The 12630-nt window shown below is 36.7% G+C and overlaps 1 protein-coding gene across 1 annotated transcript in view; it reads left to right on the forward strand.

The window, feature by feature from the left end:
- SYCP1 (synaptonemal complex protein 1) overlaps window positions 1–12630 on the forward strand; it is a 141192-nt gene that overhangs the window by 17594 nt on the left and 110968 nt on the right. Inside the window, exons 10-12 of the mRNA XM_069601483.1 lie at window positions 778–847; window positions 1439–1512; window positions 5466–5574. Coding sequence (XP_069457584.1) covers window positions 778–847; window positions 1439–1512; window positions 5466–5574 — 253 coding nt within the window. The remainder of the gene's footprint in view (window positions 1–777; window positions 848–1438; window positions 1513–5465; window positions 5575–12630) is intronic.

Below are 12630 nucleotides of genomic sequence, written 5' to 3' on the forward strand. Positions count from 1 at the left end.
TTTTGTAAATTGTTTAATTATTAAAAGTTACAGAATTTTCATTATTCAATGTTGTATAGTTTTATTTTTTTTTTAATTTTTATTTTATTTTATTATTTTTTTTATTTTTAGTTTTTTATTTTTTAAATTTTAAAATCTTTAATTCTTACATGCATTCCCAAACATGAACCCCCCTCCCACCTCCCTCCCCAGAACATCTTTCTGGGTCATCCCCATGCACCAGCCCCAAGCATGCTGCATCCTGCGTCAGACATAGACTGGCGATTCAATTCACATGATAGTATACATGTTAGAATGTCATTCTCCCAAATCATCCCACCCTCTCCCTCTCCCTCTGAGTCCAAAAGTCCGTTATACACATCTGTGTCTCTTTCCCTGTCTTGCATACAGGGTCGTCATTGCCATCTTCCTAAATTCCATATATATGTGTTAGTATACTGTATTGGTGTTTTTCTTTCTGGCTTACTTCACTCTGAAAGAGACACATGTACCCCAATGTTCATCGCAGCACTGTTTATAATAGCCAGGACATGGAAACAACCTAGATGTCCATCAGCAGATGAATGGATAAGAAAGCTGTGGTACATATACACAATGGAGTATTACTCAGCCGTTAAAAAGAATTCATTTGAATCAGTTCTGATGAGATGGATGAAACTGGAGCCGATTATAGTTTTAAATATAATGATCACTTGATACAAATTTATTATTTTCATTGCTTTAAGAAAGCTATTTAAAAAGCCTTAGTATGATTCTTAAAACTTAAATATATTTCAGAAAATGATAATAGCTTTTGAGGAACTTCGTGTGCAAGCTGAGAGTTCCAGACTGGAAATGCATTTTAAGTGTAGGAATCTTTTTATTTTAAATATTACTCTTCTGCTATTTATATTTTTAATAGATTCTGTTAATGTTTTCATACCTTCAGCTTGATGCCTAAACTGTTGGAAACTTTTATGCTGTGTATGGTTTTATAAGTCCCTCAAAATCTTGTGGAATGTGGCAGAGGATTGGTATATGTTAAAAATACCCTGTTTGCCTCAAAAGCTACATTTTCCCTGAAATCAAATTATGATTTGTACTTAAGTTTTTGGAAGTGTGATTTGGTCTTATTTTTACATTTCTTGGTCAAGTTGCATGTTAAAATAATAATAGATATACTTTTAAAATCTGTTATTTCAGACTAGTGTGTTATAAAGAAAAAACTTTTATATATGTGCTGTTATAAAAATTATAGAATTTTAGAAAGTTATTCCAACTTAGATATTGTTAAATTTACTAAACAGAAGTTTAGCAGCAAGAAGATAGCAGTTTCATCTTTTCAGAAACCATTGGAATTTAATATCTACATAAATAACAAAGTGAAATAAAATATCAGAAACTTAAAATTTTGTTTGTGATACAGTTATATTAAAGTATATTTGTTTTACTTTCAAAGTAAAGGAAGATTATGAAAAAACCCAACACCTTGAAGAAGAGTACAAGAAGGAATTAAATGACAAGGAAAAGCAGGTATTTTTTTATAAATCTATTTTTTGTATCCTTTATATTTGCTAATAAATGAGATACTTAAAATTTCAAGAGAAATTTTTATTTGCTGCCTGCTTGATAAAGTTCTGAATTTTAATATTATGTGTATTTAAATATATTTTCCATATGCCTTAACTTCCATTGACTCAAATTTGCACATACTTAATGCTATCCCTTTTTAAAAAATCAGTGCATCTTCTACAATATTTATATTAGTGGGTGTTAGGACATTCTGTAAAAATATATAATTTTGTGAGGACTTTTGTTCAGATAAAAACTTCATAAAATGTAAATATGATCATGATCATGCAACCCACATTTTGCAGTTTATTTTGAAATAAATATGCGATTCATGACACCAATGAAGGTGAGCTAAAACGTTCTTTTGCTTCTTTCTGTTAATGTCACATAGTGGGAAACTTGAAAGTGGTGAGTTTATATTTTTTTAGAGTCACAAGAATGTTGATTTTAGATGATGATTATGCCAACTTTAACAGTTTCAAGATTTCTGAATCCAGAATGGAAAATGAAATATAGAAAGGAATCTTTGGGTAGTATAGTTATTTTAACTATCATCTCTCTACTTCTCCCTATTTTTTCTGAGTTTTTATCTGACTTGGCACAAATACCTTATAATTATAGATAACAAGGATATGTACTTAAACAATAATGGCAAATACTAATTGAAAGTACAAAGAAGATTCTTAGAGTTTTCTGTAGAGTTTTCTGTAAGTACTGGCTAAATAATAGAATTCTAATTTATGTATTATACTTTGATCTTTTAAAAAAGTTAGCATTTTTTTCCTGTATTTTAACCATATTTTTTTAACCAGATTTCTGAAAGAAGGAGGTAGTCTTAAAAGTGACAAGTGTGCTTATTATACAGAATACAAAAATAGAATAAAGTGCTGAGAAGCTTGTTGGAATCCTGAGTGCATGAGCTGAACTTTCAGATCTTGGGTGTTCTTTGTGAAAATGATGCTGTGGCCAGCTAGTGTTTTGCTGGGGACTCTGTGTTTGTTGTTTAGTTGCTTTGTTATATCTGAGTCTTTGCAACCCCATGTAGCACGCCAAGCTTTCCTGTCCTTCACTATCTCCCAGAGTTTGCTCAAACTCAAGTCCTTTGAGTTGGTGGTGCCATCCAACCATCTCATTCACTGTTGCCCCCTTTTCTTCCTGCTCTCCATCTTTCCTGTTTTTCCAGTGAGTTGGCTCTTCTCATCAGGTGGCCAAAGTATTGGAGTTTCAGCTTCAGCATCAGTCCTTCCAGACAATATTCAGAGTTGATTTCCTTTAAGATTGACTGGTTTGATCTCCTTGCTGTCCAGGGGACTCTCAAGAGTCCTTTCCAGCACCACAGTTTGAAAGGATCAATTTTTCAACGGTTGGCCTTCCTTATGGTCCAACTCTCACATCCATACATGACTACTGGAAAAACCATTGCTTTGACTATACAGATCTTTGTTGGCAAAGTGCTTCTCTGCTTTTGAATACACTGTCTAGGTTTGTCATAGCTTTTCTTCCAAGGAACAAGCATCTTTTATTTTTGTTGCTGCAGTTATCATCAGCAGTGATTTTGGAGCCCAAGAAAATAAAATCTGTTACTGTTTCCACTTTTTTCCCCATTTGTTTGCCATGAAGTGATGGAACTTGATGCTGTGATCTTAGTTTTTGTCATGTTGAATTTCAAGCCAGCCTTTTCAGTTTCCTCTTTCACCTCACCAAGAGGCTGTTTAGTTCCTCTTCACTTTCTACCATTACAGTGGTATCATCTCCATATCTGGGTTGTTGATATTTTTCCCAGCAATCCTGATTCCAGCTTGTGATTCATTCTGCCTAGCATTTCACATGATGTACTCTGCATATAAGTTAAAAAATAGGGTAACAATATATGGCCTTGACATACTCCTTTTCCTGTTGGATATCAGTCTGTTGTTCCATATCTGGTTCTAACTGTTGCTTCTTGACCTGCATACAGGTTTCTCAGGAGGCAGGTATGGTGGTCTGGTATTCCCATCTCTTTAGGAATTTTCTATAGTTTGTTGTGATCCATACAGTAAAGGCTTTTGCATAGTTAATGAAATGGATGTTTTTCTGGAAATTCTTTGCTTTCTTCATGATCCAGTGAATATTGACAATTTGATCTCTGGTTTCTCTGCCTTTTCTAAATCCTGCTTGTATATCTGGAAGTTCTAAGTGTTGTTATTTGCAAGACTTTTTTTTTTTTTCCTAGAAATCTCCAAATTCTTTGCCTGGGAATGTAAACTTTGTTGATAGCGTTTCGGGGCTGGGTTAGCAGGACAGGCTGTCTCATCATTCCATATGTTGACTTCTTAGTTATATCTTTTGTCTCCAACCTTTCCTGTGCCTAAAATCCAGGTTTAGAGATTCTTTTTTTTTTTTTTCCCTCTGATTTGATCATGGTGGTGTCTCTTGCAAAGATGTAATAGGATTGTTCTCTGATTGGCTTTCAGGGAGTAGAGTCCAGGAAAGGAGGGTTAAGAGGCCTAGAGAAGCCTTACTACTCTTAGCAGACTTTCAGTCTTCTTGTACTTTTTGTTGTTGTTGTTCAGTCTCTCAGTCATGTCCGACTCTTTGCAACCCCATGGACTGCAGCAAGCCAGGCTTCCCTGTCCTTCACTATCTCCCAGAACTTGCTCAGATGTATGTCGATTGAGTTGGTGATGCCCTCTAACCATCTCATCCTCTGTCGTCCCCTTCAATCTCTGTCGTCCCCTTCTGCCTTCAGTCTTTCCCAGCAGCAGGGTCTTTTCCAATGAGTCAGTTCTTCACATCAGGTGGCCAAAGTATTGGAGCTTCAGCATCAGTCCTTCCAGTGAGTATTCAGGATTTATTTCCTTTAGGATTGATTGGTTTAATCTCCTTGCAGTCTAAGAGACTCTTAAGAGTCTTCTCCTTTTACTTAGTCTCCTGTTTCATACCTAGCTTCCACAGTGTCTGTTACTTCAGATTCTTGAAACATTCTGGGTTTCTTTAGGATTGAATTATCTTGCTTCTCATTTGTAATCTTCCCTGTGTAGACTCTTAATTTTGATCTTGCATTTCTATGCTAAATCATTTTCTGTTCCCTTTCACTGTTTTCTTTTTTTACATTTTGTGGTTTAGATTATAGAAGTCTCATGGTTTCATGGAAGATGAAGTCCATCTTTGTTGTTTTTCTGGTGATTTTTTTGGGTGGTTTGAAGATGAAAATAGGGTAGAGAGGTCTTTCTGCCATCTTGATCTGTGAGTCTTCAGTCTATAAGTTTATCTTTCACTTTTCCTTTACATGCACTCTGTATTCTATCCATCTAAACATTTCAGCTCTCTGAATAGAAGCATGATCTTTTGATCCTTTGTGTTCTTACACAAGTCTAGAATGTTCATTTCTTCCTGCTAACCTGAATACTTAGACAAGACTAAGTACTTGTTTATCAAGATTCAGTTCAATTCTTTGAGAAGGATTAATTTTTGATTACATCCCCCAATGTAGATTTAGATTTAGGTTTTTTTTCTAATTCCTGTAAGATTTTTGTTCTGTAATAATATGCAAGTTTTGTTGTTTGTCACCTGGTCTAGGCTATGAGTTTCTTGGATGAGTTCCACCATGTCTGTATATTCAGTCCTTATTATGGTTTCTGGAACAGAGTAGGTGCTCAATAATATTTATAGAACAAATGAACCAGTAGATTCCAATATATAATCTTCTAAGTGATAACTTAAAATGCTTATTATAATATTAAGAATGTTGCACTAGTTTGCTCATTCCTTCATTCAATAAACGTTTGCTGTGCAGGCATATACTAAATGCCAGGCACAGACTGATGAAAAGCATATAAGGAAGTACATAAAATGATCATAGATGATGATCAGTGCTAAGGTATAATATTTAATTTTTTGTATCTATAATGTATTATTTAAATATTTCATTTTAGGTATCACTGCTATTGATCCAAAATACTGAGAAAGAAAATAAAATGAAAGAGTTAACATTTCTGCTAGAGGAGTCCAGAAATAAAATTGATCAATTGGAGGAAAAGACAAGTAAGAATTTATATAAGAAAATATGATAATGTCTTATGTATTCCTCTTGTTATATTTAAAATTTTAGCTTTCATTACAGTTTTATTGTAATGAAACAGTTTTGTTGTAATGTTTTGGGCTTCCCTGGTAGCTCATACAGTTAAAGAATCTGCCTGCAGTGCAGGAGACGTGGGTTCAATCCCTGGGTTGGGAAGATACCCTGGAGAAAGGAGTGGCTACACACTCCAGTATTCTTGTCTGGAAAATCCCCATGGACAGAGGAGTCAGGTGAGTTACAATCCATGGGTTTTCTAAGAATCAGATACAACTGAGCATGCATACACCACACACACACTAGTATCCTTGCCTGGGAAATCTATGGACAGAGGAGCCTGGCAGGATACAGTCCATGGGATCACAAAGAGTTGGATACAACTGAGCAACTAACAGTTTTGTTGTAATGGTTTTTAATGCTGTAATTCTCCACCCAGGTTGAAAAGTTGGAGGAGGGAATAACAGTCACTTAGGAAGCTTTTTCAGAGAAGATGGGCTCCTCTTTTCCCTTTCCATACCCTCATTTTCTTCAAGTTTCAAGAAGGTGCTCCATGAAAACAGGGATCTTTGTCTTTTTTCGTTCATTGATGCATTCCAAGTGCATAAAACAGTGCGTAATATATATTAGGCATTCAAATATTTTGTAAATAAATGAATACTCTAGGAGCACTATGGAGACAGTTATTAATTATTCTTGGAACAAGGCATTTGGAAAGGCATTAAGGAAAAATTGTTTGTTGAAGTAGACCATGAATGAGTGAAGTTGCTCAATCATGTCTGACTCTTTGTGATCCCATGGACTGTCACCTACCAGGCTTCTCCATCCATGGAATTTTCCAGGCAAGCGTACTGGAGTGGGTTGCCATTTCCTTCTCTAGGGGATCTTCCTGACCCAGGGGAATTGAGCCCAGGTCTTTCACATTGCAGGCAGATGCTTTACCGTCTGAGCCACCAGGCAATGAATGCTGTCAGGTATGCCAAAATGTTAAACCAGCAAATATTAAAGCCTAAATAAGACAGTTCAGAACTTTCCTGGTGATCCAGTGGTTAAGAATCCGCCTGCCAACGCAGAGGACACGGGTTTGATCCCTGATCCAAGAAGGTTCCACATTCGTCGGGGCAACTAAGTTTATGCATCACAACTAAAAGAAAGAAAGAGTGAAATTGCTCAATCTTGTCCGACAATTTGTGACCCCATGGACTGTAGCCTACCAGGCTCCTCCATCCATGAGATTTTCCAGGCAAGAGTACTGGAGGGGGTTGCTATTTCCTTCTCCAGGGTAAGTAGACCATAGATGATTAAAAGTTCCCTAGACAGTGAATTGGAGAAGGGAGTGTAGGCGGAAGAAATGGCTTGCGCAAGTCTTAAAAGTGTGAAAATTAGGGTATATTTGAAGCACTGATTACTATATGTTAGTATACTAGTGTAATATAAATATTAGTATATATCTTTAAGTCTATATCTTAAAGAACTCAGATAGATGAGACTGGAAAAGATGTTTGGATCAGATTATGAAGGATCTTTAGTGTCATGTAATATTTTAGACTATCTTTTTATTGAGTATTTTTCAAACTTGTTCAAGTAGTAAGGCACTTGAAAGGTGTGCACTTTGTGAAATACTGTGCTCCTTTCAGAACATCATGGAGATCTTGTGGCAGTTTTTCACTTTTCTCTTAAAAACATGGCAAAGAATTATTTAGTTCCTGTTAACCTATGCCTGCTCATTTTACCTTACTGTCATTACTGTGTCCTGTACTCCAGATACTGAAACTGTTTAACTTTTACATTTTATGTTCTCCCTCTCTCACCGGCTTTTGGCTACTTCTGCTAACCTAAATGAACCTTCTACCTCCTCTCCAAATCTATTGGCTAAATTCTCCTGAACTCCTTATTGTTAAGAGTGGCTTAAGCATTACTTGTATGTCTCCTGTGATCTTGAGTGTCTTGAGGGCAGTGTCTTACTAAATATCTTTGTAACTCTATACTGCCCAACATGTTGCTATACATATATATATATAATAGAATTTTAATAGGTGTTAAGATGAATTAATGTTTAATCTTATCATATAAACTGGAAACAACTTATTGGTAATAAATAACATTGTATGATTCTGCAGACTTATAGCCACTGAAATATATACATTTAAGTTACTTTTCATTGTTTCCCATCTATTTATCTGTCTTCCACTTGGTTTTCTCTTTGTTTCAGCTTAGATATCTTCTACTGACCTGTTATTTAACCCTGCCTTCTACTGTGTCTAATTGCTTTTAAACTCATTTATTGAATTCTTAACTTTAATCATATTTCTTCCTTCTAAAATTTCCATTTAATTATTTTTCTAAAGATTCCACTTCTCTGGTTAACTTCTCTTTTAAAAGTGACATTTCATCCTTTTTGAATATATTAGTCATTGATATTTTATAGTTCTCTTTTTACTTCAACATCTGGTTCACCTTTTGATCTGTTTATTTTTAAAAACACAGTAAAATACATATAGCATAAAATTTACTATCTTAATCATTTTTAAGTGTATGGCTCAGTGGTACAGATACATTCACATTGTTAGGCAGTCATCAGTAGTATTTATCTCCAGAACTCTTCATCTTGCAAAATTGCTGTATCCATTAAGCAGTAACTTCCCATTTCCTCCTCCCCTCAGCCCTTGGTGACCTCCATTCTACTTTCTATTCCTTTTTAATCTTACTTTTTAGTGATTTGTCCTTATCTTTTGATGTGTCCAGTAATTTTTTGATTGAATTCCATACATTGTTATAAGAAAAGTTACAGGCACTGGCTGATGTTGTTTTCTGTTTGCTAGGGAGAAATTGGGCTGATTACTGTAATCCAATTAGAGGCTAACTGAATGAAGGGAGATAGTCAAGTTGAAGAGTTTTTTTTGAGTCTTCAATTTTGTTTATTCAGCTCTTTGAGACCCATAAAACTATGCTATTTAAAAAATTTATTTATTTTTAACTAGAGGATAATTGCTTTGGAATATTGTATTGGTTTCTGCCATATATTAACATGAATCAATCATAGGTCTATCCCCTTTCTCTTGGGGACGGGAGGTGGTTCCCACCCCTCTAGGTTGTCACATATATGCTGTCTATTTTAATCCCCTGGAAACAGCCCTCTGCTGGGACCAAGTCAGCATTTAAGCCTCTTGCTCATGCCTAGAATCAGTAGATGTCAGCTAAATTTTGTCAGTTGACTTATTAGGACGTATCTGTTAGTAATCTTAGCCTCTTCAGTCATTTTTGTTTAGATTTGTTTCTGTGTTTACTAGTTATTTTCAGCATGAAGGTTGGTCTGTTACCAACTACTTCATTCTCCCTGGAACTATCCATTTAAATTAATTATGATCAGCTAATTTTTATTTTTAACATTTTCTTCAGTTCAGTTCAGTCGCTCAGTTGTGTTTGACTCTTTGCAACCCCATTGACTGCAGCATGCCAGGCTTTCCTGTCCATCACCAACTACCAGAACTTGCTCAAACTGATGTCCATTGAGTTGGTGGTGCCATCCAATTATCTAATCCTCTGTTGTCCCCTTCTCCTCTCGCCTTCAGTCTTTCCCAGCATCAAGGTCTTTTGCAGTGAGTCACTTCTTTGCATCAGGTGGCCAAAGTATTGGAGCTTCAGCTTCAACATCAATCCTTCCAATGAATATTCGGGATTGATTTTCTTCTCCAACACCACAGTTCAAAACATCAGTTCTTCGGCACTTAGCTTTCTTTAGTCCAACTTTCCAGTAGTCCATACGTGACTACTGGAAAAACAATAGCTTTGACTAGACAGATCTTTGTTGGCAAAGTAATGTCTCTGCTTTTTAATATGCTGTCTAGGTTGATCATGGGAGAAGGCAATGGCACCCCACTCCAGTACTCTTGCCTGGAGAATCCCATGGACAGAGGAGCCTGGTGGGCTGCAGTCCATGGGGTCGTGAAGAATCGGACACGACTGAGCGACTTCCCTTTCACTTTTCACTTTCATGCATTGGAAAGGAAAATGGCAACCCACTCCAGTGTTCTTGCCTGGAGAATCCCAGGGACGGGGGAGCCTGGTGAGCTGCCATCTATGGGGTCACACAGAGTCGGACATGACTGAAGTGACTTAGCAGCAGCAGCAGCAGGTTGATCATAGCTTTTCTTCCAAGGAGCAAGCATCTTTTAATTTCATGGCTGCAGTCACCATCTGTGGTGATTTTGGAACCCAAGAAAATAAAGTCTGTCACTGTTTCTATTGTTTCCCCATCTATTTGCCATGAAGTGATGAGACTGGATTCCATGATCTTAGTTTTCTGAATATTGAATTTTAAGCCAACGTTTTCACTCTCTTCTGTCACTTTCATCAAGAAGCTCTTTAGTTCGTCTTAGTTTTCTGCCATAAGTGTGGTGTCATTGGCATATCTGAGGTTATTGATATTTCTCCCAGCAGTCTTGATTCCAGCTTGTGCTTCATCCAGCCTTGCATTTCACATGATGTATGCTGCATAAAAGTTAAACAAGCAGGGTGACAATATATAGCCTTGACGTATTCCTTTCTCGAGTTGGAACCAGTCTGTTGTTCCATGTCCAGTTCTAACTTTTGCTTCTTGACCTGCATACAGATTTCTCAGGAAGCAGGTGAGGTAGTCTGGTATTACCATCTCTTTAAGATTTTTCCACAGTTTGTTGTGATCCCCACAGTCAAGGGCTTTGGCGTAGTCAATGAAGCAGAAGTAGATGTTTTTCTGGAACTTTCTTGCTTTTTCAATGATCCAGCAGATGTTGGCAATTTGCTCTCTGGTTTCTCTGGCTTTTCTAAATCCAGCTGGACATCTGGAAGTTCATGGTTCACATATGGTTGAAGCCTGGCTTGGAGAATTTTGAGCATTACTTTGCTAGCATGTGAGATGAGTACAATTGTGTGATAGTTTGAGCACTCTTTGGCATTGCCTTTCTTTGGGATTGGAATGAAACCTGACCTTTTCCAGTCCTGTGGCCACTGCTGAGTCTTTCAAATTTGCTGGCATATTGAGTGCAGCACTTTAACAGCATCATCTTTTAGGATTTGAAATAGCCCAACTGGAATTCTATCACCTCCACTAGCTTTGTTTGTAGTGATGCTTCCTAAGGCCCACTTGACTTCGCATTCCACGATGTCTGGCTGTAGGTGAGTGATGACACCATCATGATTATCTGGGTCATGAAGATCTTTTTTGTATAGTTCTTCTGTATTCTTGCCATATCTTCTTAATGTCTTCTGCTTCTGTTAAGTCCGTACCATTTCTGTCCTGTATTGGGCCCATCTTTGCATGATATGTTCCCTTGGTATCTCTAATTTTCTTGAAGAGATCTCTAGTCTTTTCCATTCTATTGTTTTCCTCTATTTCTTTGCATTGATCACTGAGAAAGGCTTTCTTATCTCTCCTTGATATTCTTTGGAACTCTGCATTCAAATGGGCATGCCTTTTCTTTTCTCCTTTGCCTTTAGCTTCTCTTTTCTCAGCCATTTGTAAGGCCTCCTCAGATAGCCGTTTTGCATTTATTTTTCTTGGGGATAGTCTTGATCACTACCTCCTGTACAATGTCACTAACTTCTGTCCATAGTTCTTCAGGCACTCTCTCTATCAGATCTAATCCCTGGAATCTGTCAATTCCACTGTATAATCGTAAGGGATTTGACTTAGGTCATACATAATGGTCTAGTGGTTTTCCTTACTTTTCTTCGGTTTAAGTCTGAATTTGCCAATATGGAGATAATTTTACAAGAAAATAATAATAATTTCTTGTTGTTACCTAATTTTTGTCACTTGCCAATACTTGTCTACTAAAGAGTATCAGTGATCAGAGATTTAAGAAAAAAAAACTTAAGGGGAGAAAATTTTTACTCTTTTTCTCTCTGTTTATTAAGAGTACTATACTTTTAAATAGGATTCTGTTTGGAGGGGTTTGGCTCTTTTTCATGAGGCTACATATCAGTTATACATGATTAAACCCATTACTTTTTTTCATTCTCTTATCAGTGTTGGCTTTTCTGCTTGTCTTAACTTCCGTTGTTCCTCTCCTTTCCAAACTTTGACTTGGAAACCCTTGCTCTTCAAAGATAGCATATAAAATTTTTTTCTTCCTCAACATATTTATGAAAGTTTTCTTTACCTTTTTGCTTTAGCAAATTTGAGGTCTCTGCTTCCTTGCTGTCCTTCTGAATGTACGCTCTACATTGTCCTACAATACATGTATAATGGAGTTAGAAGGCAGTTGGAAACTTTCTTTTGGATATATATTAGCACTTTCAAATCATTACTCATTGATTTATTCATTCAACTTTTATTAACCTCCTTTCTGTTTTGTGCCAGGCACAAAGCTAGTTATGGGGAATGCAGTTGCTTATTATTGCATCCTTGCTTTCTGGAAGAGAATTCTGTCTATTTCCAATATATCAAGGAGTTTTATAATGAATGGATACTGACTCAATATCCACAAAAATATCAATAAAAATCAAATACTTTTTAGGGGGCATAAATTGAGATGCCATATTTTTTCCTTCATTAGTGATTAGTTTTTAATGTTATTTTCTAATGTTAAACCTACTTTTCTAATGTTAACTTTTTATCTCTGATTATAAATCTACTTTTATTATTATTTTTATATGTTGTGGACAGGATCTGATGTGAACATGAATCATGTCTTTTCCCAGTGTGTGCTGGCAACTATCACCTTGCTAAGAGGTTGGGTTGGAAATGGAGGGATTAGAGCCACAGTCAAGTGTGAGCCAGGGCTTCTTTTCTCAGTGGCCAACATTACCCTGTTGGAGGCAGGGTCAGGTCTCCACTTGCTCACACAGAAGCTCTAAGAGTTGGGTCTGAGCCATCTTTGTTCGTTCTAGGTGTGTGCTTTCTTCCCTCCCAGCACTGGCACCCTTACCTCATATGGAGCAGTTCTGGAGCAAGACGGGGCAGTGCAGGTGCTTGATGTTGGTCTGAGTGTGGATCATGGCATCCCTGGTTACAAAGAGTCTGGACTGCTTTTAATGTACTG

The sequence above is a fragment of the Ovis canadensis genome, chromosome 1 (genome assembly GCF_042477335.2).
Source record: "Ovis canadensis isolate MfBH-ARS-UI-01 breed Bighorn chromosome 1, ARS-UI_OviCan_v2, whole genome shotgun sequence".
Classification (NCBI taxonomy): Eukaryota; Metazoa; Chordata; class Mammalia; order Artiodactyla; family Bovidae; genus Ovis; species Ovis canadensis.